This window comes from Podospora pseudocomata, chromosome 7 (genome assembly GCF_035222375.1).
Source record: "Podospora pseudocomata strain CBS 415.72m chromosome 7, whole genome shotgun sequence".
Classification (NCBI taxonomy): domain Eukaryota; kingdom Fungi; phylum Ascomycota; class Sordariomycetes; order Sordariales; family Podosporaceae; genus Podospora; species Podospora pseudocomata.
The window spans coordinates 89,359-113,012 of NC_085891.1; the positions used below are offsets into that span (position 1 = coordinate 89,359).

A 23,654-nucleotide genomic window follows, 5' to 3' on the forward strand; every position below is an offset into this window, starting at 1 on the left:
AAGTCCCAGGTCGTAGAGTAGTACGAGGTCGTAGGATCCCCGGCCGATACTTGATTCAACATCACTTTTCCAGTATGGCTGCAAATGCACCATGATAGTACGTTGCTCTTTACACGAACGACGATCTTGCTCCCATCCGTTGCATGTTACGTCTGCTACATGATTATATTAGGCCTCCATGATCTTGATGGAACCGGCTCTACGACTCATACGTTGCCGAGTCCCTGACAATCTTCTGGCCATCGAGGGCTGAGTGGGCCATTGATAGGACTACACAACAACACAGATGCTGATCCTCTAGTTCAATTATTTCATCGTACATTGGGAGCATGTCATAGCTCCGATCATCGGTGGACCCTTCAACGTTATCTTATGGAATTCAGGGTCCTTGTCAACTTTCTCGGCGTGCATATGCATACGGTGGCGGATGTCGATCACAAAGCCGATCAACAACACACGACCGCCGGCAATTTACAGCTTTCAAACCTGCTAAAGTCGAAATGTATCTGTTTTCATCGAGACACTGTGCTGAACTGTATGACATGGTGAATGTGATTCCTCACATATCGGTACCTTACGACTTGGCAATAATGCCACATACCGAGAGCCTAGTTGGGCTTCAGTTGAGTTCTTAATGCCAGTACAATGTACATCATTGCCTGGGTATCAACCGCAATTTCATCATTGGGCAACTAGCAGTGATGGGTATGTCATCGTGCCTTTGCCACAGGCAGCTGGCCCCTGACCCCCCTGACAGTTGCCCAGGCAACGGACAAACATGTAAAAAAAGCGCTACTACAGCACACAATATCAGAGGTAGCCTTTACCTGGAAAGAAAGAAACAATGCCAAAGAATATACGGAATGCAAAATGATCAGAGTGAGATTCGAACTCACGCCCCTTACGAGACCACGGAACTCTTTTGGTGGAGTGGAATTAAGGTTGATACCTTAACGTGGCGCCTTAGACCGCTCGGCCATCTGACCTTGAATAGATTGATGGAAATCGGCTAGGACTGACTACTTTTGTGTGAAGTCGTGATTTCGAGCAGGCATGAATCGTGTAAAATTAGGGTTTTGGAAGTGATGGCTGGTGGAGTTGGGTATGCGATGTGTGGAGACAGGATGCGCTCAAGAAGTCGCACGCAGAGAACGAGGGGCGTTTGTGAGAATCGTAATCTCAAATGCATTTTATTATATTTAGCTTACTTCGGGCCAGGAAAGTTTATCTCTCCGCTCTTGACTAGGCCACCAAACATCACCCTCATGTCCTCAACCAAGAGCTCTGGAACTTCCCAAGCAGCAAAGTGGCCTCCCTTGTTATGCCAATTCTCAAACACCAGCGGACCCAAGGTCCGATAGTGGTAGCTTGGCGACATCAACAAGTCCTTTGGGAAGGTTGACACACCCAGCTTCACTCCCGGATTGTATTCCTCCACCTTCTTGGCAGTTGCCGAGTGGTAGTAAATGCGGCAGCCAGCCTTGGGCCCTGCACTGGCGAACTGGTAGATGCTGATCCAGGTAAGGATCTCGTCGTCTGTCCAGTCGTAGAGCTTCTCGTAGATCCACGATAACAGGGCCACAGGCGAGTCCCTCAAAGCAATGCCAATGGTGGTTGGATTGTGGCAGTGGAGGCCGTTGTAGGCGGCACCTTCTTCCCAAAACCGGTGGGTTCGAGCCAAGCCTTCTTTTTCTCGTTTGCTGTACGTGGAAAACAGAAACTTGAGGTACACAAGGGACCCATGCTGTGGGATGGTACTGATGGAAGGAGGAACGGCTCGGTTGTGGTTGATGTGACTGGCCAAGACGGCTCCAGATTTCTTGGTCGCGGACGACGACGCAGGACCATATCTGATGTCCATGAAACGTGTGATGCCGTACCCCCAGTCTCCTCCTTGTGTGGCTATGGGATGGCTGTCAGCAGCCGCATGTGCAGACAAAACTAAAATAGGGAACGCACCGTAGTTTGAATACCCAAGCTTAAGCATCAGCTTGTGAAAAGATTCTGCGTACTGCTCGAGCACAAATCCTGGCTTGGAAGGGCCAGATGAGAACCCAAATTGGGCAGAGATGGAGCAACGTCATCGAAGCACGGCTGATCTTGACTGTCCGGATTGGTTAAGAGAGGGAGAATTTTGGCCACTTCGATGAAGTTACCAGGTCCTATGGGAAGGTACAAGTCAGTGGGGAATGCTTGCCGAGTGTTGCGGATGCAGTTGACTCACATCCGTGACAAAACAAGAGGGGAATGGCTCCTAGGCGACTGCCCTTCTTGTGAACGAAGTGTATCTTGAGCGGATCGAAACCATCGACATGGATTGTTGTTTTGTACTGGGGCAAATCACGGTTCAGTACCGTCTCTCTTGCTGGCGCCAGTCGAAATCGCCCTTCAAGTAGTTGACCAGTCGCTTTATGTCACTGAGGGAAACACCGCCTGCCCAATCATCGGACAAGGGTGTCTCGTCGGGGAAAGTGGCATGCTCCAGCTTGTGGTGCAGCTGGGCGATTTTGGCATCCGAAATGCTGATGTTGAAGGGCTTGATGTCGGAGTCCATGTTGTGCCAGTTTGCGCTGTGTTGTTTATTGTTGGGTAGGTATTATTCGGTCTACAACTATTTAAGTCGATTGGTGACGTCAAAGGGCGCGGTTGGCATGTGGGAAGGAGCAACTCCATTTCTGCCGATCAATACCTACTTGCACCTCCCGCTGCAGCATCAGCCCAGCAATTGAGCACAAAGCCTCAGCATCACCTTAATATGGGGCCTCTCCAGATACCTCTCCACGTCGGCCTCCAACCCAGCCAGCTTTTCCTCTCTGTACTCAGCCAAATCAACATCCTCTGTGGTTGGCGGGTTGAACCGAAAGTACCACACTCCCTCGGCCCTCATCAGCTGGTCAAATCTGCGATGCACGTTTTCGACGTTGGTCAGGTTCTCCAGCAGCTGCGCTCCCTTGGAGATGGCAGGATGTGACGCAATCCAGCTCCGCTTCTTTCGTGAAGGGTCAAATCTTCCTGTTCCCAGACTCAGCACACATTTGACAACCGGCTTATCTGTTATCCAGCGGGGAAACAACAGGCTTTTCTCAGCCCAGAGTTCATCCACGGGATTGTTGTTTGCTAGTGCTCCATCCCAGAACTCCGTCCTACCTATCGTTGCTGGGGGGAAATAAAAGGGCGCCGCCGATGTCGCGCGAGCAGCCTGAACGATGGTAGCCGAACTGTATGTTGGCAGTGAACCATCGGGAAATCTGTAAGAGCGAAAGCGAAGAGCGAAGTTGTCCCTTGACCTGACGGAAGTGACAAAGCTTCTTTCATCAGCAAGCTGTTTTCTGCAAGGGGAGAACGGAAAGGCAATTACACTTGACACCCTTCAGTGCCTGGCACAGAGCTGTGGTCTAGCAAAGTAGCATTTGGATCTAGCCCCTGAGCAACGACCTCGTCTCGGACTGCATGCTCGAGCGACGAGCCCTCGTACCAAGATAAGCCAAACATCGTTCTGATGTAGGCACCGCCTAAATATTTAGAGATGAAGCTGGGCTGGAACAAGGTTTGTGACAATGATTTGTACGCCGTTATCGCTTCATCGATCGACATGCTCTGTAAAATGTGTTAGCCGGTGTGGTTTGTCAACTTTCAGCCTCTGTCACGCATAGCAAACTCACTAATCGAAAGAGCATAATACAGATCAAGCCCCCCGTACTTGTTCCTCCAGCAAGCTTAAAACACTCCGCCGGCGTCTTTGTTTTGCTTGTCCCATTCTCTCTGTTGGCCTCATCCATAATGGCTTTTAGGATTCGAAGACTGACCAGTCCCCGAACGCCTCCACCATCTATGCCCTCCGCTGTCAGCAATGCATTCTCTTTCTTTCCTGGAAACAGTGGGCACGAACCAACAGCCAGCAAAGTCAGCCCACCTGCAGGCACATTCCTAGGATTCGTTGCATCTGGCAGTGGAAACCCTCCACTTTCCTCAGGTCTGATCTCCCATTAGCTTGATTGTACGCTTGGGGGGATCCCAGAAGATTTCACCAACCCTGAAAGAAACCCGAGTGTTTTGTCCAATTTTCTTGCTTGCTCTCTCAAGTCACAAAGGCCCCTTTTCACCCGCATTTTGAACGCCTTGAATTCGTTGCCTTGGCTGACGGCAGCGTCGCAGTTATTCAATGTCATAGTAACGAAATACTCAAGGAGTGAACTGAGACAGCCTGCAACAGCATTGTGTCTCCATTTTGGATCGTCGAAATACTGATCGTGGTACAGCTCCAGGACGCGGAGTTGTAAGTCGATATCTTCTAGAACTGCGGCCATGGGATGTGTTTAGTAGACAAAAAGATGAAACAGGTCCTAATATGACTACATACGGTAGCTAGCTTCTCGCAGGTCCGGGCCATCAATACCTGCAAAGTCCAAGTCGCGTATACAATGTCGGCAAGCATCTGCTGCTTGAGCGACTAACGGTTTGCTGTGCGATGCAGTTGCAAAGACCGACTGTGTTCGTGCCATATTTTTACAATATAGGTGAGTGGTAAAAAAAAAAACAAGAAATGTCCCTCGGTTTAGTCTCCTCCAAATCAGCTACATTTCGTTGATTTATAGGTTGATGGCCATTCGTGCCCTGAGACAAGTCCCAGTGCGTGGTTCTCTGAGTGTGTGTGGAGAGTCATTGTTGGGAGGTCAGCAGGGAGTCCTGTAGCTGACCCCCATTCTGTCGGGTGATGCCACCCAAGAAATTTTTAGCTCGCGTAGGATCATAGTCTGGCTTACCATCGGGTTCTAAATACAACGCATCCCGGACACCACTGCTGTCATGTGAGAACTAGTGAGACAAAGAGTGAGCAGCGGTATGAGCTTGAAAACCCCCATGATGAACTGAATCAAGTGATTATTTACTCGTTCATTTGATTACATATTTTTGAAGTTTATACAGCCAAAAACACCACACCCTTTACAGTTGCACTACCCCTCAAAACCAACCTTAGACCCTAGCGGTACCATGCCTTCCATTGCTATAACCCATATGCGTTTGTTGGTGTCCGTTTGCAACGGTAGGTCCGTGGTGTACACCATCGGAGTGCCTCATCTGCTGGTGGTGGGTCGCAATGGCATGTTCGTCACTTCCCGCCTTGTGGTGCTTCCTATACATGTCGCGCACTTCATGGAAAGCAGCTGTAATGGCATGAAAAACCCTGGTTTCTTCCTTGTCAGTGTCCTGTGGACCTCGGGAGTTTCTTGTGGAGTAACTCACGTGCTGACGATAGCAAGGATGAACGTTCCCCAAGGTAAGTCACAGCTATCATCGCCTGTCGTCGTCTCACCAGTTACGTTTGCCGCGTCTGCCGCATCTCTATCGTCATAGCAGTGCCTTGGTCCAGCCATACCTCCGTTTGGCGATGTGACAACAGCAACTGCGATGAAAGCGCCAACAAACAAGATATCGAAGAGAACCCAGAGCCAGCGGAGCCACCTGGGACCACCTCCCTTGAGAAGAAATGCCATGACAGTCGTGATGAGCGTGTATAGGACGGCGGCGGCAAGGATGCCCTCAACGGCCCCGATTGCACTGTTGACTCCGCGGCGAGTTTTGATTGAGTTGACCAGACGGTATACCTTGTACATGCGCTGAGAGAAGATGCCAAGAGAGATGACGGAGGAGAGGAATTGCAGGACGCGCGTGAGGCGGAGGAACCAGCGGTAAAGACGCGAATGCTTGAGGCGATCAGGAACCCATCGGGTTAACAACCCTGTTTCATTGGATCTGTTTGTGTTTGCCATTTTGCACGTAGTTGGGAGGCTTGATAGATTGAATTGTATGCGGGAGGCGATGGTCAAGGTCTGAAAGACAGGACTTTTCGAGGGACCATCACTTAAGCTACGTTGGGCCATATATATATTTGAGTGATAACTATCCCTCCCTGCTTTCTACGCGCTTGGCGTTCCACTGGCCGTTGCATTATTGACATGTGCAAAACCTGATTCTGTGTGGGTGCTTATCCCCGTACCGGTTGATGTTGTCATGACCCACCATTCAACGTCACGACCTTGTAGTCACCCAACGAATTGTTTTGCAAAGTTGGAATACTGTACGATGTTATTTAGATACTTTCTCAGAAAAGAAATTTGATGGTTTGCGGAGTATAGTAAGGTAGGTTATCAGAAATGTGATATGATGTCATCCGACATTGCTGTCGTACCCGCCCCCCTGAACTCTGGAGGCTTCCCTCTACACCCACTGTTGGTTTCCATAATGAGAGATAAAAGCACCTCCATCCCCTTTCTCCAAGCTTGACGCCTCAATAACATCCCGCATCATTCTCACCGAAACCTCTGGCGCCTTGGGCCTTTCATAACCAGGTGAATACTCCTTGAAGATACTGAGGAGGGGTTCCACGGCAGCTAGGTCATCCGCTGTAGCCCCGTCATAATGTCCAACTTCCACTGGCCCGGGACAGACAGCCAGAAACAAAACCCCGTCCTTCTTGAACTGCGCGTTGAACTTGGCAACAACAGTGTTCATGGCGGCCTTACTCGCAGCATACAACGCACCGGGAGTGGCCCCCCATTGATTGGTGAAGGAGTTATCAGCAAGGCCGGATGTTATGGTGACAATCTTTTTGACGTGACCGGCGAGGATAAGGGGGAGAAAGAGGTTGAAAAGATGAACGTTGCCAATGACATTGATCTCGAAGGCCTCACGGAAGGTCTTGGTGAGCTCTCCCGGTTGGTTGCCCCTGTTTTGCAGTGTTAATAGAAAAGAATTTCCCACAAGTGAAGTCTGAAGAACCTACAGTTCGCCAATCGGTAGAAACAAGTCGAATTTTGGCACAAGACCCGCGTTGGCAATGATGTAGTCCAGAGACCCGCCCGTGATCTCAGCCGTGTCGGCAGCCGCTTGCTGATGTGATTCGTTAGCGTCAATCGTCGCAATATAATAATCTGCCGTCTCTCTTCGAATATTGTTAGACTCATTCGTACCTTCAACGCATTGTAATCGGTGATATCAGCTTGTAGGATGTAAATGTTCGGCCGCCCTTGTAGGACTGCATCCTCAGACACCTTTTTCTCTGTGGCAGATTTGTTGCGGACAAGTGCAATGACAGTATTTTTCGCATCACTTGAGTACTGACGAAGAAATTCGTACTGTGTGAGGTATGGCGGGTTAGTCCTTTGACCAAAATCAGCAAGATGGCTTTGACATTGCTCACCCCAATGCCCCTAGAGGCTCCAGTGATCAGAACGAAAGGCATTTTTACCCTGAAACAATGAACCGAATAGATGTGGGTGTAAGATGAGGTTGATGTAAAGAGACGGGCCGCAGAACATTGGGAAGGGATCACTGACTATTTGTACAAGTTGCAGGGCTCCAGTATTTACTGGATCCCCACTGGGAAGAGTAGAAAACATCATTGTTAACACTAGTTGCTCGTTTTATCCTGGTTTGTAAGTCACTCTAAGGTGTGCTTACCTGACAGTTGCCAAAGTTTCGTGCTTTGATCGGCATTGCATGGTAACCGCGCTTGGTTGCTGAATTCGGAAGTTGGTGTAACCTCAACAACCAACATGACCCAAGAAAGGTATCCGGAGAGACCAAATGCGTCAGTAGTGTGCCATTGAGAGCAGAAGCTGCATGGAATCTGTGCATGGCGCCCAACGAATGGTAAAAGTAGGCCAGAAAAGAGCCTCTTCCCGTCTTCTACAACACCTTGATTGCCTAGGCCACATTGAATATTGAATCTTGATATGAAGACATGCTGTTCCACGAGCACATACATACATGCCCGGCACAACCTGGAAGCACATCATTACGCCAATCCTGTTGAGACCCTGAAACTCCTTTCTTAGCATCGTGAAAGCCAATCAGACCATTCTTGGCCACTTGGCCAGGCATTTCCCCACCAAGATGTTGACTCCATTTTGCCTTAACTCTGATACTCCACCTTCACATCGTGTTCCGCCTGCTTGGAACCCACCTGGATCGTCCACTTGGGCTGTCCCCCGAATCTCATAGCCAGTGACATCTCGTCAAACTTCCGCCATCCATCTGCCAGGTTGCCCACCGGTTTCCACTGTTCAAAAGGCTTGTCCCACTCACACTCAATCCGGCACAACTCCGTCACGGTCTCATCCTTTCTTTTGGGAGGTATGTCTGACTGGCTGTACTCGATGACAAATACACATTTCGATTGGGCCGTCTGCTTGGTGGCGTATTGGTGATATCCAAACAGGACGGGCTCTTTCTTGCTCACTTCGTCGCCTTTCTTCAGGTACCAGTCCATGCGTCGTGTGACCTCTGTCTTCTCAGGGTTCCGCTTCACTCGGTCATGAGCTGGATCGAAGTCGCGCAGGGCTGCCACGGCCACCTCGCTCTGAATGCCGTAGCTGTATCTTGCCTTTCGAGTGACGACCTCGGGAATTCGGGAAATGACACGATGCTGACCAGGGGTGAGGCTTGACAGCATTGACATTTTGTCTTGAAGAAGTCGAATTACCGCCCCGCGGGCGACAGCAGACCAGCTAAAGAACCCATCATGTTAGCCGCATCTAGCATTTCCGAGCCAAGGTTATGGTGTATGACACTTGCGCTTTATCGAATGGTCTCAGAATGATCTTCTCCTTCGTCATTCCTGGTTCAATTGGGCTGTTGTCGTACTCTTTGTCAAGCTGATTGTAGATGTACTGCGAGCCACCAAGACCGCCCACAAGGAGGATTTTCTAGTCAACACATGTTAGATTGGCAAAGCTCCGCAAACGCCTCACCTTGATGGCAATGCAGGGCCACGTTCATACCCTTGGTTTTCTCCCCGTTTGGATCTCAACACCTTTGATTTGTTCCGTGAGCAGGGAGCGGATCCCAACCAGAGACTGGTCGAAGAACCCGGCCATTGCTTCTCTGCCATATACCAAGAATGATTTGGTTAGCCATTGTCTTGGAAATTGTGCTATGGTTGATGGAAAACTAGGATGGAAACATCATCACTCACCGACTGATAGAGAAGGACCCTTTGCCTCTGAGTCTGTCTATCTTGCCAAAAGCCTTTGTAGGGGGGGTCAGAAAGAACCTCGGCGGCTGAGGGTTCCCCGTGAAACTGCGCTTTGCACCCATCTCCCAGTCCTTGGTGACAAACAGATTGTGCTCAGCAGTATCGAGCGAATCCAGCTTTAGTTTTATCTCCCATTTCAGGTAGGCTGCAAATGCTTCATCCACCTTGAAAGCCCCAGAAAGCTTCCCTAGATCTAAGCATCAGTATTGATCTTGATTGTTTGGCTAAACAGGGCACTCACCGTCGCCATTGACGCACTCTCCGATGCGAAACGGGCTGAGGGATTTGACGGTGTAACTGATGACATCCTGGAATACCTTTATTAGCCAGGAGCCACGGTGGCGAAGTTTAAGAACAACTTACAACCGTTCCTCCGCCGGCATCGCAAACAACAAATGACTCTCCGGGCTTGAAAGGCACAATCAGCTCACCAAACAATTGAAACCTTCGAGATATATCATACCTGAATTTCAGGAAAGTCTCGGCGGTCGAGAAATATGGACAGGCCAGCAGCCTCTGGCTCTTGAATCAAATCGAGCGTTGTGGTGCCAATGTCCCTGTCGACGGTGATGCCAGCAATGTTGGCAGCCTCTCTCATAGCCTGCTCTGCATACTACGTTGTTTGGCTTCTGTTAGCACCAGTAAACCCAAGCTCGTCCTGGGTGATGTTAAATAACTTACGGGAGGCCAGATGGCGGGGACAGTGATGGCTACCCGAAGTGGCAGGTTGTCAATCACTAACATCTCGCCCAGCTTCTTATATGTATGTGCCCATAGCTTCTTGAGATATAAGCCCACAACCTCGGTAGGAGTCATCCCGCGTGCTCTTATCTGTTGCTGGGCGTCTTTTAGAGGACGCGAATTTCGGATCTCGTCTCGGATGATATCCTGGTCCTTGAGCAGAAGGAGTTTAAACCACTTTATGGGCTTCATCTGCGGTGTGACCTCATACCCCCATTTCCCTGATGCGAGATCAAATTGAGTAGGCACTTGGTCCTCGCCTGCATTCAAGTGAAACTCGGAAGGCCATTCTGTGATTTCATGAATATCACCCGGACTTTCCGAGAAGGCCCAAGACACACCGCAGTATCTGACATGAACCCCAAGTTAGTACACACAAAGGTATTGTCTTCACCTATTGCAAAAACCCACGTGGTCCCGAAGTCGATACCTACGGCTACAAACTTGCCGCCAGCAACGCCTCCACTGGTAGATGGGCTAGGACTCGCAAGAGAAGACCGAAGCCGGTAGGGTAGTGACGACATGATGTGGTTGGATAGCTATCAGAGAGATTGACTGGAGGTGTATCGTTTTTTCCTTTGTGAAAGATAGACAGAAAAATGGTGTAAAGGGGTATCGATGAGATGGATGACCTGATCAACAACAGGGCCGCAGCCAAAGTACCAAACATCCCGTCAACACCCCCGCGTCTCAGCTCGAAACCGGGGTACAGCGCTTGCAGGTCTTCGGAGGACATGCTTGGCGCAGTACCCGATGAAGGCAAGGCTGGGATACAACCACCCCTCCCCCATCCACGTCAAAAATCCCATCGGTCTTTGAGGAGGAGGTTTATTTCATAAAACTCGCCCCAAAATAGCGATTCTTCTTCCGACATACCTTGGCCAGCAGAACGCCAAAGAGTGTAGAAAAGTTCATCATGGACAGCGAGAGGGAGGGCATCATTCTCCTCTTGGGGGTGACGGGTGCTGGAAAGAGTTATTTCATCAATCAGCTGAAGAAGAAGGGTCCTGTAGCCGAACGACCTGTGAGAGAGGGACACACTCTTCGTTCTCGTGAGTACCTTATCCACTGGAAACACAGACAGGAGCGCCAGCATAGTTACCAGGTTCATGGTTGCTAACGTTGATCCAGAGACTTCACGCTGTCAACTGGTTCAAATGGTTCTCGAAGACGATGACGGAGACGAGAGGAGCATCTCGGTTGTTGATACGCCTGGATTTGATGACACTGAACGACCAGATGGCGAAGTGTTGGCTGAGATTACCGAGTTTCTGGCAACCCAGCACGCACTTGGCATACCACTCAAAGGTGTGTTGTACCTTCACAAGATCACCGACAACCGGATGACCGGGTCCTCGGGAACCTATCTGCGGCTCCTTCAATCCTTGATTGGAGATTCTGCCATGGCCAACGTCGTCTTGGTCACCACAATGTGGTATATGTTGCGTGACGAGTACGAAGGGGAGGGTCTTCGACGCCAGACGCAACTCAGTGAAAAATACTGGAAATCCCTGACAGAAAAAGGGGCGGGGGTAACGAAGTTTGAGGGGACTCCCGAAAGCGCATGGTCCATTGTCCGTAAGCTGGCGCCAAAGGAACCTGTGGTTCTTGACTACCAACGGCAAGTTATCGAAGAGGGCCGCGATCTCATTCGCACCAATGCTGGGAACAGTCTACTTCAGAAGCTGGAGTCGACCAAGGTGGAATACAGCATCAGGCTCAAGGACCTCGAAGATCAACACGATGAAGCCATCGCCATCGGAGACAAGGCAGTGGCTCGGGACAAGGAAAGAGAGATAAGCGCGGCCCAGGATGTGTTGAGGCGAATCGACAAGTCGGTGGCCAAGCTGGGGGCACAGCCAGGTCCGCGGATCAAGGAAGGGGTTGCTAGGGCCATGAAAGGCCAGGCGGCAGGGCGGGCGGTGACGGTGCTGGCAGCCATTCTGAACATCACCTTGTTTGTCGTGCAGCTGGTGGTGGGTGTGTGAGATATGGTGGGTGTGTGAGATATGGTGGGTGTGTGAGATATAATAGCTCCTCGGCTAGCTTGAAAGTGCCCCGCCCTCACTCCAAAGTTCAAACCTCAGCTACCCGCGGCCCCCCATCGAGTGTTCCGCCGACCTACTATTCGACAATTTCAAGATAAGCGCCTAGATTTACCCACCTACCTTACCTACTCATACCATTTCGTTACCCGCAATGTGTTCTAATTGCCTTCATTTTTGGCCCCGTTGTGTCATGGGGGACCCGAATGGATCCCAACAGGCAGGCTGCGAGTCCTTGTGCGGCCCCTGTTTTCTTAACGAGTGCGGCCAGGCAGTACCTATCCTTCTGGCTAGCCTGAGGCGTTCATGGCGTCGTTGTGGCTGCCTCCATGTCAATAGCGTGATGCATGTTGCTTCCACACCCCGGTGTTCAAACCACCATTCAGGTAGCACAAGTCTCTTGAGGCTGAGGGCGCCAAAATTCTCGAAGGCACAGAGCTAAGAACATGCATTTCAACCATGTTGCCAGGATGGGGGATGTGGTGGGCTCAGGAGATTTCCTTTTCTTCACTTCGTCAGTCATATGGACTATTCACTTCGAGAACGAAGCTTGACCGGACAGAATTATCCACCTCTAACAACTCATCACAGATCCCGACCACTGGATCGTCGAGTTCCAAGGCCACGCACAGCAGACGAAAGTAGCATGAGCGCAACTTCGTGGTTTCAGAAGGCGAGGATACTTCCCATACCAACAGTCCTGCCTGACGATGACCGTCTCAACGGGTCGCCCAGGCCATCTGGTGGCAATTCCTCTCAACACTCTCGTTCAAGGGACTCGGCTTCGTATCACGACATTTCAGCAGGCCCAACAACCCATCAGTCCGCATGGTATCGATTAAAGAAGAAGCCGAAGCTTGTGTCACCAAGAGTGTCAAACAAAAGTTTTGACGGTGGTATCGTGAGCGTCGCTGGTTCACGAAGCAGCTTCTCAACGGCGGACCAGCCCTCTAAGTTGGGCAAAAGGAACCCAAATGGACTTGTCTCTCTCGACAGCCCTCCAGCTGTTCCACCGAAGCTTCATGTCGAAACCGTGTCAACTCTCGAAGTCGTGGCATCTCGTTTGAGCATGAGCACCAACCCAGTTATTGAGCAGCACACTCGAAAAGGGAGTGTGCCCAAATGCGGTACCGTGGCTACCGCAACCACTTTGCTCCAGCAAGTTGACAGCGCCATTGACACCAGTACCATCCCAAGCCCACAGCCAGTGCCCAGCACCAGCATCGCATCCGATTTTTCCTGGCAGCAAGCAAAAGATCGGATGAACTACCTTGAACAGGAGCTCCGCCAGGCCCAGCACGAGATCGAGCATGCCCATAATGAGATCACGCAGCGAGACCAGGAGATCGTCAGGCTGGGGGAAGAGCTCAATGCGGCCAAACACGTCCTCCCGCCAGAAATAGCCGCTTACGAGGAGCAGCTTGCTGCCCAAAACGCTCTCATCGAGCGCCTCCGCACCAAGGCAGCCGATTCTGCCGGCATGGCAGCTGAGACACCGCTCGGGCAGTCCCGACTGCAGATTACGGAGAGCAGAATTCTCGAGGCATGGCGAGAGCTGACCTTTGAGGTACACAATTTTGTTCGCTGCTATCTGAGCATCGGAGACTTGGGTGCGCGCAAGATGGAACAGTGGGCCAAGGCCCGCGGGGACAAGCTGAAAGAAATATGTCCCGGCTATGATCGAATGGTGCTCGACAAGACGGCATCAGATTGGTTTGTCGAGGCGGCCATCTGGAAAGTCCTACATGGTGCTGTCTTTGTTAGCTCGACGACCCATGGGAATGCCTGCTGGGCGGGGAGATACCAGAGCAGACTCGAAAAGCTGAGTGTGTTGTTCCTCGTCCGTTTCTTCCGCAAGAAGGTGTGGTGTTTGTGTGCTAACCGCGAACGGGACGATGAAGGCGTGGCGCTGGCATCGTCCATCAAACCCTCTGAACCAGACAAAACGCGCCACTTCCACCAATGGAAAGCAGCTACCGCTTCTCTGATCTATACCCTGGGCCCCAAAGCCACCGATGTCCAGGAGACCATCCTGGATGTATCTGACAAGCTCGAGGAGCTCATCGATCCGTTCAGATCCCGCCTGCCCATGGTTGCTGTGCGGGATATGCTTCGCAAGATTGTCACAAAAGCCATCGCCTTTGACGAAACATTATGTGGTCAGCAGAGCTGGTATTATCTCTGCTACCCGGACCTCCGCGACAACTTTGAACTAGACAGCAAGTTGGCCAATGTGGCCGAAAAAGAGTGCGTCACAGGCCAAAAGGCCAAGTTCGTGATTCGGCCGGGCCTCAGTCGGACAGGAGGGAGAAGGGGAGAAGGCAACTATGCCGAAGGGCAGGTGCTGGACAAGTGGCTGGCGTGCGTTTAGTTATGCCCCTGGGTCCAACATCATCATTGACAACAGAACATGATAGGTTTTATCCACAGACTCCAGTGGTCTATTTTATCTACCGTTAATTACCGAAGCTGTGACATGTCAATACATTCATCGAAACGCAAAACCGTCAGGGCTCTCTTTGATCATCAAAGCCAACTCTGCAGCAAGGCAGAGTGGTTCAGATCTGCTCTCAGATGTCTGATCAAGAGGTTGAACTGGTTGAGGAGGTCCCTCCAGAAGAACTCATCCTTTCAGTACATTCGGGCAGTAAGTGTTTGCTCATCATCCGGTTCGCAAGATGTTGCTATCAGTGTTTTATACATGAAGCGTAAATGGAGAGAGACTGTGCCAGCTTTCACAAGGTAAGTAAAATTGCATAACTCCTGGATCAACCAACAGGCTTGCTTTTCTGCCCCAACGGAGAAAAAAAAAGACAGACTACTTCCTCTTCTTAGTGGTGGTAGCAATGATCCTCTTCTTCTTCGCCTTGGGTATCTTCTCGGCCCTCTTGGCTCTCTTCTCCTCCTTGACCGTTTGCTTGTGCTGCCTCTTCTCGTCTTTGTCCTCATGCTTTTTTCCTCTTGGCGGGCCCTTGTCAAATATGCTTTGATCGATCTCGCTGCTCTCTGACCTGTCATCACCGTCCGCCGTAGTGCCATCTTCTGAGTCCTCTTCTGAGCCCTCTTCTGCGGTCTCCGGTTTCACGGAAACTGTATTGGCAAGCATGCTGTTGTAGACTAGCTGCTCAACGGGCATTTTGGCATCCCGTTCCATATCGTAGACCTCGTCCAGGGTTCGGGGGATGAACTGGTTGCGGAAGACTTCGACATCAACTTCCTCGGTCGCGGCATCCTGGATGGAAGGGCGGGTCTCGTAGAGTCGCTCGATGGCCTCGGAAAGCTCTGGCTCCTCGACAGGACCATCGATCGCCGTGATGAAGTCAAATATGGCGCGGTCCTGGAGGGTGTCGACACCTTTGCGGCGGAAAAAATCGCCCACATTCTTGATGTCCATGCGCAAGAACTCAAGGGCACGCGGGTGCTCGTGCTCGACTGACTGCGAGACGTCGATAATGTACAGCTTGTTCTTGTCATAGAGGATGTTGTACTCGCTAAGATCGGCATGTACCAGGTTGCAGACCCTGAAAAGACGGCGCATGATGCCCAAGAGCTGGATGTACACAGGCCTCCACGGGTTTTCGGTGCCCTCATCGGAAAGAGTGGCATCCCGCAGTCTTGGGTAGGCATAACCCCGTTTATTTCCCAGGAACTCCATCACCAAGACGTGAGACTTGAGCTCCAGAGGTTCTGGGCATGGAATGCTGGCAGCATGCAGACGCTTCAAGTTGCGGAACTCCTTCTCGGCCCATTGTTTGACCATCTCCCGGTTGTTCTTCTTATTGGCACCTCTCTTGAACCTATGCTCGCCTGTAATGTACCTTTCTCTGTCCTTGAAGACGAGAATGGCCGTCTTGTAAATTTTGATGGCGCGGTGCAAGGGGCGGGTTCCATCCAGGGGATCCAACACGGCACCGTAAACGTTGGCTTCCTTGCCTGTGCTGATGGCACCGTGCACCTCGCTGACAATACCGCGGCTGATCATCTTGAGCAGAATCATGCGTGTGCGCTGGTCCATCACCAACTCGTTGGTGGCGCGGTCGGCCTTGTCCTTGTCCTTGTCCTTGACCTCGCCCGTGCGGTCATCTCCGTGCCAGAAGTCGTCGTCATCGATTATAAGATCGGTCTTGAGCTTCCTTGCGTGCTTTGCCAGTTCGGAATCGAGGTCGTCAAGGTGGTTCGAGTTGTTGGCCTTTGGCTTCTGGGCGTTGGAGCGGGGGAGAGCTGTGGGTGCTCCATTGTTGGCGCCTTGAAGCTGACGCTGGCGGTTGACCTGTTTGGTGATGTCGCCCGAGTTACCTTCGCCACCCTCCAGGTAATCATCGTCGAGTTCGTCGCTGTAGGCCACATCATCATCGCTGTCTTCCCACAGGTACTCGTCGACACCACGCGGGGCAGCATTGGCGAGCTCAGTGGGGATGGGCTCAGTCGGAGCATAGCCTTGGTTTGGCTGGTAGGTATAGGGCGGCTGGTGCGGCGCCGCACTTCCGGGTGCTACTGGTTCCGAGGAAGACATCATGGACGGCAGGACTTTGAGATATACGAACTGTCGCAGAGGTAGGGTAGTCGGGGAGCACGGCGATGAAAGGCTGGATTGGTGGCGGTTGGAAGTTTTTGGTGGGGCGGACGCTCTTATCTTATCGGCGGACCGCGGGGGTGGTTGCCTGTCAGGGCTGGGTGCTGCGATGCAGCACAGCAAGGACGATGGTCAATTGAGAACACGCTCGTTTATAAGGACTGCAGCAGGATGAATCAAGGTCAAACCTGGCCACACTTCAAAAGTGACATAAAGTCAAAATAAATCCAAAGCCAAATTTTAAGAGAATCCGCCAGCGTTCAGTCGCCAGAGATGACCCCATCATTTCTGGCGTCCATCATCATGAACCGTCGATTACCCCTGGCAAAACATTAGCATTCACCACCAGACCTTCATCATCTCACCTAGGACGACAGGAACCTGTCCATCAAGGGACAGTAACACGTCTATCTCGGGCTACTGTCGAAGGTAGCGCCATGGCCGGTAGGTACAGTACATAGAGATGAAGCACGCGCAAGTGGAATTCGACACAGATGGACGGTGTAGGTGGCAGACATACTTGGCTCGTGCGTCCCCTGCTATCGCTGGCGATAAGCTATTGACAACACCCACGGACGGCTGCAACACCGACAAGGCTCCAGAGTCAAAGCTCCAGACATTCAGCTGTTCATCAAGACAGGGCAGAAGTCTCGTGGGCAGTCCCCTTCTTTCTCCACCATCATCAACAAAGATGCCGAGACCCGCGGGCCGCATCTGCTCTCCTGTTTCCGTCACCACAACACCCTTCCCAGCCTAGCACTTGACGCATCCGACTTCCAGGTTGCCCCAATCCAATGGCATCTCCCGGCTCAGCCTCGTCAACAGGCGCACCTTTGCGGCCGATATCAACCCAAGGCCAAAAGCCGCCACCGTCAAGCTTCGATGCCGATAATGTTCCTGTCGAGGTGCTGGTCAAGCATTTGCTTGCCGCGAAGCAGTCGCTCTCTTCCATGGCGCTTGTGCTTCGCGCCAACGGCCTTTCCACCCATGCCCGCCAGATGCACGAGGAGTCGGTTGTCCTGAGCGCGCAGACGGCCTTCTTGCGCAGTGGCATCAACGACCAGATCTTCATCCTGCGACAGGTGCGCCGAAAGTTGGTTTCCGTCTACAACAGCGGGCGCAAGGATTTCGACCGGCTTATCCGCGCGCTGGACGGCGTCAATGGCCGGCTCGAGAAGACCATCCAGATGCTTCGTGATACGGTTGTGGAGCCTGCATTCCGCCCTCCAGGTGAAGAGACCAGGTCGTTGATAGACTTTGTCGATGAGGGCCAGGTTGACATACTCCGAGAATCCTTAAAATCTAGCATAGCCGAGCTCAAAGTATGATGCCATCTGTTGCTCTGATATCCTTTCTCACTGTCCCGGTCACTAATGGTTGTCCTTGTGTAGGCCGCGCAAACCTCCTTCGACGGCGACCTCCTCCGGTTCGAAGACGATTTACGTTTTCTCAACAAACGTCTCCCGTGCGCGTCCTCGAACCCCTCCCCGTCTTCCTCGAGCTCCCACAACCAGATGCCCCAGCTCTTGGGCCAGCTCTCCGACCTCTCGCATTCCATGGCACAGCATCTCAGCTCCCTAACTCAGCATTTCGACATGTGCGTTACTGCCGTCCGGTCAACTGAAGGGGGCGCCGCTCTTGCCCGTCGCAGAGCCGCAGAAACAACCGAGGACAGCGGAGATCCCGTCTCCATCTCCGGCGTAATTACAGAGCAGGAATCTCGCATGGCCGAGCTCGAGCCAATGGATCCCCACGAGAGGGCCGAGATAATACAAGTCGTCTTGGAAGATTCGCCTCAGGTGGAGGAAGTTGTTTCGGACATTCAGAATGTGCTGCAGCGCATGGAGGACGTCTTTGGAGCACTGAAAGACCAAGCCGACACGATTCGCGCCGAACATGTGTCTACTGTCAATGCGTTCGCACTGCTGGAGGACATCGGAGCCAAACTGCCGAGTTATGTTGGTGCCGAAGACGAATTTGTACAACGTTGGGAGGGAGAAAAGGAAACAATCTTTGAAAAGATGGATGAGATGGAGCGCCTGAAGGAGTTTTATGAGGGGTACTTGACTTCCTATGACCGACTGAGGGAGGAGGCAGACAGACGAAGGGTTGTAGAGGACAAGATTGCCAATACCTGGCGCAAGGCGAAGGAGATTGTGGATGATTTGCTAAGAGCAGACCAGGCGAAGCGAGAGCTCTTCCGGCAGGAAGATGGAGAGTTCCTGCCTACGGATCTATGGCCAGGAATGAACGACCCGCCCAAACGATGGGAGGTGGTGCCGGTGGAAGAGGAGCCAAGCACGCCTCGACCTGCCAAGGCACAACCGAATGTTATGAGGAATAGCTAAGATTATGCTTTTGGTTTTATTCCAGATATTGTTTTTTAAGCGGGGAGGAGTGGTATCTCAAGTAGCTAGGCGTTGGTTGGGTCTTGGTTTCGGGATACCCAGACTTGTATCTTTTTTTGTTATCAACAGGGCCAGTGATAGGAGATCTGTGATTATACCTACGCAACATGCTGTCTTTAATCTGACTTCCTTTGTGGCTACACAAGTTTACACGCGTCGGACAATTGAACGTCTTGAGGATGGACAAAGTCATCTTGGCTTATACTCAGGAGTGGATCTCTAGCAAATATTGATGCGACTGATAAGAGACGGGACCACAGTGTATTCAGAGTCTCATATTGTAGGTTGCAGACGCTTCGCATGGAACCGCTGCTAATACTTGCCAGAGAGGCCTATGAACTTGCTATACTCCGCCAAATCCTTTGCCATACACTATTAACACCCTCATCATGCCTTTCGTGATGTGCGTAAGTGGGTGGGTGACGTTGAATTGTGGGGCACAGAGAGTATATAGACAGCATCCAAACTCAAGTGGGGCCAATGCCAACCCAAACGCTCGGGTCGAAACATGCATGCCGAAGGTCTTGGCGGCTGGTTCCACCAAAAGGTTGCTGTCGGAACTTAAAGATGTAGGTAATTTCTGATCAAAATTTCCAAAACTTCCAGGACGGTATAGTAAGTAAAAAGAAGAATTCTTTTTTTTAAAAAAAGTACCTTAACCCTGGCTTTTTCCTACTTTTTCGCCCTAGCACCTTCTTTACCCCGGCAAATTCAGCTTAAAAGCATACCTAAATACTACGAAAATTAAACCTTTGGCGTATACTATGTTAAAATGCAGCATTTATTCATGGAATTTTACAGCACTTGTTTATGGAAGTCTGCGCCCACAATGCTCTCAACGGCTCGCCCACAAGCGCTCTCAACGGCTCCCAGGACTCCTCACCGGATCTCCGGACAGACTCTTGACCGGACCTCCGAACAATGAGCGATACGAGCACCTTATCGGCAACGAGATCATAGATCCAAGCCACTGGGGCCACCGAGCGATAGGGAGTGATAAGGATGATAAGGAAGTTCAGGTGCTCATAAAGAGCCCTCTTCCAATTGCAATGGTATTCCTGCTTCTTTCTTTCCTTAAGAAACAATAAGTCAAGTCAGTCAATAAGATTGATCATTTACAGTATCTTATACATGAGACTACAACATCTCAGTTAACTACTGGTTTGGGGTGCGGCTCACAGGCCTGAGGGTTTGAGTAAGGAAGTGGGGCTCTCGGAGGATTCGGGGGTTCAGGGGTCATGTATATAAGCGGTCTGCTTCGGACATTCTATTTTAGACAGGACATCGACTTTTGTTTTCTTTCGAACTTTGAGCCTTGCACGCGTGCAGGCAATTCTGGCCCTCTGATCAGGCCATTCCGGTGCTTATTATGCGGCCTGCGAGCCCATAGTGTCTTTTCTTTGTCCTGCGTGAAGTGCGGCCTGCGAGCGAGCCACTGTCACGCAGGTGTATTCATTCAGGGACCTGTTGAGGGTATATTTGTGGTGTCTTGGTTGTATTTGTGTGTTTCTCACCATTTCACTATGTCTGAGACGCTTGTCACAACCTTCGATCATCCTGTCATATTCACCTCCGGCGTACTGCCTTGCAGTCTGTATCCACTCCCGGTGCAGGTTGTAACACAAGCCCTATCTATAATAGGGCTAGGGATAACGTGGTAAAAATAGTAATTTCAATAAAGTTCCATTTTATAACATCCCTAGTCGGAACCCACTGGCGCCCAAAGCCCCCGTCCTGACAAAGCTGTGGAAACAAGAGCATGGGTAAGAGATGCTGAGCTCTCTTTCAGCCGCAGACCACTAACGGCTCGTCAACCATGACTTCGAGGTTTGTCTCGACACGGTGCATCTGGGCGCCCTCACTTTATCCCGTCCATGCCTACTTATTGAAAACGGATGGCGTATGGACCTTGTTCACGTCGGGCAGCCAGTTGGGCAGACTGGACATAAAGGCCCTTTTTACTGCTCTTTGGCGCGTAATTCTTCTACCGCTAATCTCATCCCCTTCTTGTTGACTACCCCTGACATCCATCATGGCGGCAGCATCATGTTTCCTGGCGACACTGACGCCCTTGCCAGCTCCAACAACAGATCGAACCGACATTGCCCCCCTGAGAGCCATGCTTCGATGGCAATATGACAATAAGACCATGACCACCACTTCCGGGGCGGCGACCACCGCCATGACAATAGCAATTACCACAGACGACAACCATTCTTGCACTGTTAGCCAACTGTCCCAGTCAACCTTCACGCCACTGTTCTAATGCCTAGGAACAGAGCTTCAATGGCTTCTCTACCTGCAGCTCAGCAGGTGATTACGGGGCTTGGTTTTGCCAGCTCCTCCACAGATCACTGTAACTGCAATAACGGCATACAGTATCTTGAGTGCGTCTCCGTTGCCCTTGCTACGTCCAGTTGTTGCGGAGCGGTAGGCGGTGAGCCTAACCAGGAGGCCTACGAACAATCCTGGTTCCAGACTGCATGCCCAACACCTCCCAGCAGTGTGATGGCACAGCTACCTCAGCTGTATGCTCCTTATTTGTTCCCGGAATGTTCAACCTGAATCGCTGACAGGAAGCAGTTCAACAGTTCAACTCGAACTAAGCCCCGTCTCAACCATAATTCCCCGTGGACCCATTACTGCTCCCCCACTCCCTGTAGCCCCGAGCATCATCCCAGGCGAAGGGGCACCCTTGCTGGAAGGCGACTGCACCGCGACTTCGTTCTCCATGATACAACGTGATGACAAGGTGTTTTATGTTCCTTTCATCGGCTGCGACAACTCGAGACCGGAGTGTTGTCCATTCAGTGTTCGCACAGTCGCCGTTGCTGATGGCAGCAAACAACAAGCGAACCGTATGGCGGCCGTTCCCGGGCAGTTTCCCCAGCCTCAGTCAGGAGACACTGCGAAGTTGGTGAAATGTCCTATGGACTATTACCGCGTTCCTGGAGGATTATGTTGCTCAAAGTGAGTTGGCAAACCTTTTAGTCTGTCTTCAACGGTTATATTAACAGCGAGACCCAGCTGTTACTTCAAGTACACATCTACCTTGGCCAGTGTAACCCCTTTTTTCAGCTCCTTAATTGAAAAGGCCTCCCCGCCTGTGATAACGGCAGGTGACGCGAAGAATCCCGCCAACTCTGATTTGCCGACGCCGGCAATCTTAATGCGGTCTGGGCGATGGGATATAGCATTGGGGTGTCACAGGCAGGAGGCTCCAATGGCTTGTCGCCAGGCGCCGTAGTAGGGATTGCGGTTGGAGTTGGGATGCTGGTCCTATTTAGAGCCTTGGTTGCGTTTGCACTGGTGAGTCATAAAAAGAAGAAGAGGGAGGCTCAAAGTTTTATTAGTCCAACTGTGGCACCAGGTGGAGGAGGGATGGCATACCAGTCTGGGTATCATGCTCCACCGGGCAGTCCGCCACCTGCCTCAACTGCTTCACCAGCAGGAAGTCCAGGCGCCAAGTACGCAGGGATGGTATCATTACAATACGGCCCCAGTGCTGTCACTGCTGCTGCTAGTGGCGGCGGTAGGTACTCGGATTACGGAAAACCTGAGAATGAAGGAGCAGGAGGATGGCAAGAGCAACGACCTCTTTATCCGTCTCAGTCTGCGTATGGGCATGGCTGGCAACAACATCCAGTTTATTATGGGCACACACATCAATGGGAATGGCAACGTGAACAACACCAGCAACAAGGGCACACTTATGAACCATATCGTCGATACCAACTAGAATGACACTTTTTCTCAGTTCCTTGGCGCTTTGAGCACCATGGTCTCATATATGAAGCCCGGACGGACGGAACATGGTCTTAGGAATGAATAGTCCAAAAACTTGTTGAATTTCGAAACTTGACATTTAGTCGCCCTACCTTCCCACATTCCTGTCAGCAGTTTGAAATGGGCGTGAGAGTGGAGTCTCCACTTCTGCCATCCAAGAGCTTCGTGATTCTTTTCAAGCACTTCGCGAGCCAACGTCATGCACCAACATTACAACCTGTTGGTTGCAGCCAAGAAGCCAACTCGGACCGCCCTGCCAATATGCTGATTAATGTTGTTGATGACAAAACAGGATTTCACTAAGGGAAGCTTCTTGATCCTCTTTCTCGATTTTATAAAGGTGTAATTTTCCAGGTGTCAGCGGACTATAGCGTTCCACTTCCGCTCTTCAGTGAACTTCCTTACCTAGCCTGTCAGCAAGGCCACAAGGCACATCTTTCCAACATGAAAAACTCAGACCCATCTTCCAAGCCAGTCTTCTTCACTTACCCCGGCCAGGGAGAAGCATTGTCCAACGGGTTCCACTACAGCCAAGCGGTCCGCATTGGAAATCGAATCGAGATATCCGGCCAAGGTACGTCCATGACTGAGGCCTCTCACTTTGATATAGACATGATCTGACACGAGAGCCGTCCCCGGATTCAGGTGGTTGGGACCCAGCCAGCGGAGCCATCCCTTCCTCTCTCACCAAAGAAATCGAGCAGGCATTCTCCAACGTCGAGTTGGCTCTCCAGGCGGCATCTCCCGACCCCAGCAAGAAGATCACCTGGCGCCAGGTGTACTCGGCTCGCTCTTTCAACACGCCGGCCAGCTTGACAGAGGAAGGCCTTGCAGCTACCGCGGCCGCACTCAAGAAGTTCTGTGGACCAGACCATCGGCCTCTTCTCACTGCTGTCGGAACACCACAACTTGCGCTCCCGGGAATGAATATTGAGATCGAGGTTGTGGCTTTGGTGGATCTGAATAACTAAACCATGTGTCGGGCTCAGACAAGGTTCTTACTTGAGGAGGCGAAATAGAAGAGTATACTGTGTGTTTTGAACTGTAGCTTCCAGTCTCCAATG

General features: G+C 51.3%; 12 protein-coding genes and 1 non-coding gene across 13 annotated transcripts; 6 read left to right on the forward strand and 7 right to left on the reverse strand.

Annotated features, from left to right (window-relative positions):
• The first annotated feature begins 871 nt into the window (after positions 1-871).
• QC762_0103420 lies at positions 872-986 on the forward strand. Its single transcript has one exon. It is a non-coding gene; the product is annotated as a tRNA-Leu (tRNA).
• A 218-nt stretch (positions 987-1,204) lies between these two features.
• QC762_0103430 (uncharacterized protein) lies at positions 1,205-1,987 on the reverse strand (the record flags this gene model as incomplete). Its single annotated transcript, XM_062884224.1, has 2 exons — positions 1,205-1,902; positions 1,960-1,987. The coding sequence occupies 2 exons, from the start codon at positions 1,985-1,987 to the stop codon at positions 1,205-1,207; spliced, it is 726 nt and encodes a 241-aa protein (XP_062738772.1).
• Positions 1,988-2,713: 726 nt separating this feature from the next.
• Positions 2,714-3,779, reverse strand: QC762_704965 (uncharacterized protein; the record flags this gene model as incomplete). The annotated part of the gene is made up of 3 exons (XM_062893352.1): positions 2,714-3,281; positions 3,359-3,597; positions 3,663-3,779. The coding sequence occupies 3 exons, from the start codon at positions 3,777-3,779 to the stop codon at positions 2,714-2,716; spliced, it is 924 nt and encodes a 307-aa protein (XP_062738773.1).
• Positions 3,780-3,904: 125 nt separating this feature from the next.
• On the reverse strand, positions 3,905-4,307 carry QC762_0103450 (uncharacterized protein; the record flags this gene model as incomplete). Its single annotated transcript, XM_062884225.1, has 2 exons — positions 3,905-3,975; positions 4,088-4,307. 2 exons carry the CDS (start codon positions 4,305-4,307, stop codon positions 3,905-3,907), a joined length of 291 nt encoding a protein of 96 aa, XP_062738774.1.
• Positions 4,308-4,892: 585 nt separating this feature from the next.
• Positions 4,893-6,072, reverse strand: QC762_704960 (uncharacterized protein). Its single transcript, XM_062893351.1, has 2 exons — positions 5,245-6,072; positions 4,893-5,185 (listed from the first exon to the last, which is right to left on the reverse strand). Exons 1-2 carry the CDS (start codon positions 5,880-5,882, stop codon positions 4,975-4,977), a joined length of 849 nt encoding a protein of 282 aa, XP_062738775.1. The 5' UTR covers positions 5,883-6,072; the 3' UTR covers positions 4,893-4,974.
• A 147-nt stretch (positions 6,073-6,219) lies between these two features.
• QC762_704950 (uncharacterized protein) lies at positions 6,220-7,284 on the reverse strand (the record flags this gene model as incomplete). The annotated part of the gene is made up of 4 exons (XM_062893350.1): positions 7,202-7,284; positions 6,972-7,136; positions 6,785-6,891; positions 6,220-6,727 (listed from the first exon to the last, which is right to left on the reverse strand). Exons 1-4 carry the CDS (start codon positions 7,241-7,243, stop codon positions 6,220-6,222), a joined length of 822 nt encoding a protein of 273 aa, XP_062738776.1. The 5' UTR covers positions 7,244-7,284.
• A 328-nt stretch (positions 7,285-7,612) lies between these two features.
• QC762_704940 (uncharacterized protein) lies at positions 7,613-10,513 on the reverse strand. Its single transcript, XM_062893349.1, has 9 exons — positions 10,190-10,513; positions 9,719-10,127; positions 9,501-9,650; positions 9,401-9,445; positions 9,279-9,345; positions 8,978-9,224; positions 8,784-8,886; positions 8,578-8,708; positions 7,613-8,510 (listed from the first exon to the last, which is right to left on the reverse strand). Exons 1-9 carry the CDS (start codon positions 10,300-10,302, stop codon positions 7,916-7,918), a joined length of 1,860 nt encoding a protein of 619 aa, XP_062738777.1. The 5' UTR covers positions 10,303-10,513; the 3' UTR covers positions 7,613-7,915.
• Positions 10,514-10,694: 181 nt separating this feature from the next.
• QC762_704930 (uncharacterized protein) lies at positions 10,695-11,766 on the forward strand (the record flags this gene model as incomplete). Its single annotated transcript, XM_062893348.1, has 2 exons — positions 10,695-10,830; positions 10,910-11,766. 2 exons carry the CDS (start codon positions 10,695-10,697, stop codon positions 11,764-11,766), a joined length of 993 nt encoding a protein of 330 aa, XP_062738778.1.
• A 477-nt stretch (positions 11,767-12,243) lies between these two features.
• Positions 12,244-14,327, forward strand: QC762_704920 (uncharacterized protein). The gene is made up of 2 exons (XM_062893347.1): positions 12,244-13,649; positions 13,725-14,327. Exons 1-2 carry the CDS (start codon positions 12,347-12,349, stop codon positions 14,192-14,194), a joined length of 1,773 nt encoding a protein of 590 aa, XP_062738779.1. The 5' UTR covers positions 12,244-12,346; the 3' UTR covers positions 14,195-14,327.
• Positions 14,328-14,641: 314 nt separating this feature from the next.
• rio1 (Serine/threonine-protein kinase rio1) lies at positions 14,642-16,336 on the reverse strand (the record flags this gene model as incomplete). The annotated part of the gene is made up of 1 exon (XM_062893346.1): positions 14,642-16,336. One exon carries the CDS (start codon positions 16,334-16,336, stop codon positions 14,642-14,644), a length of 1,695 nt encoding a protein of 564 aa, XP_062738780.1.
• QC762_704900 (uncharacterized protein) lies at positions 16,291-18,957 on the forward strand. Its single transcript, XM_062893345.1, has 2 exons — positions 16,291-17,718; positions 17,788-18,957. The coding sequence occupies exons 1-2, from the start codon at positions 17,191-17,193 to the stop codon at positions 18,742-18,744; spliced, it is 1,485 nt and encodes a 494-aa protein (XP_062738781.1). The 5' UTR covers positions 16,291-17,190; the 3' UTR covers positions 18,745-18,957.
• Positions 18,958-20,818: 1,861 nt separating this feature from the next.
• Positions 20,819-22,612, forward strand: QC762_704890 (uncharacterized protein). The gene is given in 6 exon segments (XM_062893344.1): positions 20,819-21,028; positions 21,034-21,332; positions 21,388-21,774; positions 21,832-21,978; positions 21,999-22,311; positions 22,373-22,612. Coding segments are annotated over 6 exon segments (1,509 nt in total). The 5' UTR covers positions 20,819-20,836; the 3' UTR covers positions 22,544-22,612.
• Positions 22,613-23,018: 406 nt separating this feature from the next.
• QC762_704885 (uncharacterized protein) lies at positions 23,019-23,617 on the forward strand. The gene is made up of 2 exons (XM_062893343.1): positions 23,019-23,164; positions 23,236-23,617. The coding sequence occupies exons 1-2, from the start codon at positions 23,035-23,037 to the stop codon at positions 23,559-23,561; spliced, it is 456 nt and encodes a 151-aa protein (XP_062738783.1). The 5' UTR covers positions 23,019-23,034; the 3' UTR covers positions 23,562-23,617.
• Positions 23,618-23,654: the final 37 nt, after the last annotated feature.

What these genes read in the sequence shown, in the direction of transcription:
- QC762_704885 (XM_062893343.1), top strand. Translation starts at nt 23,035, where the DNA reads ATGAAAAACTCAGACCCATCTTCCAAGCCAGTCTTCTTCACTTACCCC. An exon ending in AATCGAGATATCCGGCCAAG is followed by an intron (nt 23,165 to 23,235) that starts GTACGTCCATGA and finishes CCCCGGATTCAG; the next exon opens with GTGGTTGGGACCCAGCCAGC.
- QC762_704940 (XM_062893349.1), bottom strand. Translation starts at nt 10,302, where the DNA reads ATGTCGTCACTACCCTACCGGCTTCGGTCTTCTCTTGCGAGTCCTAGC. An exon ending in GGTATCGACTTCGGGACCAC is followed by an intron (nt 10,128 to 10,189) that starts GTGGGTTTTTGC and finishes GGTTCATGTCAG; the next exon opens with ATACTGCGGTGTGTCTTGGG. An exon ending in AGAGTGCGTCAATGGCGACG is followed by an intron (nt 9,225 to 9,278) that starts GTGAGTGCCCTG and finishes GCTTAGATCTAG; the next exon opens with GGAAGCTTTCTGGGGCTTTC.
- QC762_704920 (XM_062893347.1), top strand. Translation starts at nt 12,347, where the DNA reads ATGGACTATTCACTTCGAGAACGAAGCTTGACCGGACAGAATTATCCA. An exon ending in GAGCAGACTCGAAAAGCTGA is followed by an intron (nt 13,650 to 13,724) that starts GTGTGTTGTTCC and finishes GGGACGATGAAG; the next exon opens with GCGTGGCGCTGGCATCGTCC.
- QC762_704900 (XM_062893345.1), top strand. Translation starts at nt 17,191, where the DNA reads ATGGCATCTCCCGGCTCAGCCTCGTCAACAGGCGCACCTTTGCGGCCG. An exon ending in CTAGCATAGCCGAGCTCAAA is followed by an intron (nt 17,719 to 17,787) that starts GTATGATGCCAT and finishes GTCCTTGTGTAG; the next exon opens with GCCGCGCAAACCTCCTTCGA.
- QC762_704960 (XM_062893351.1), bottom strand. Translation starts at nt 5,882, where the DNA reads ATGGCCCAACGTAGCTTAAGTGATGGTCCCTCGAAAAGTCCTGTCTTT. An exon ending in ATCCTTGCTATCGTCAGCAC is followed by an intron (nt 5,186 to 5,244) that starts GTGAGTTACTCC and finishes GGAAGAAACCAG; the next exon opens with GGTTTTTCATGCCATTACAG.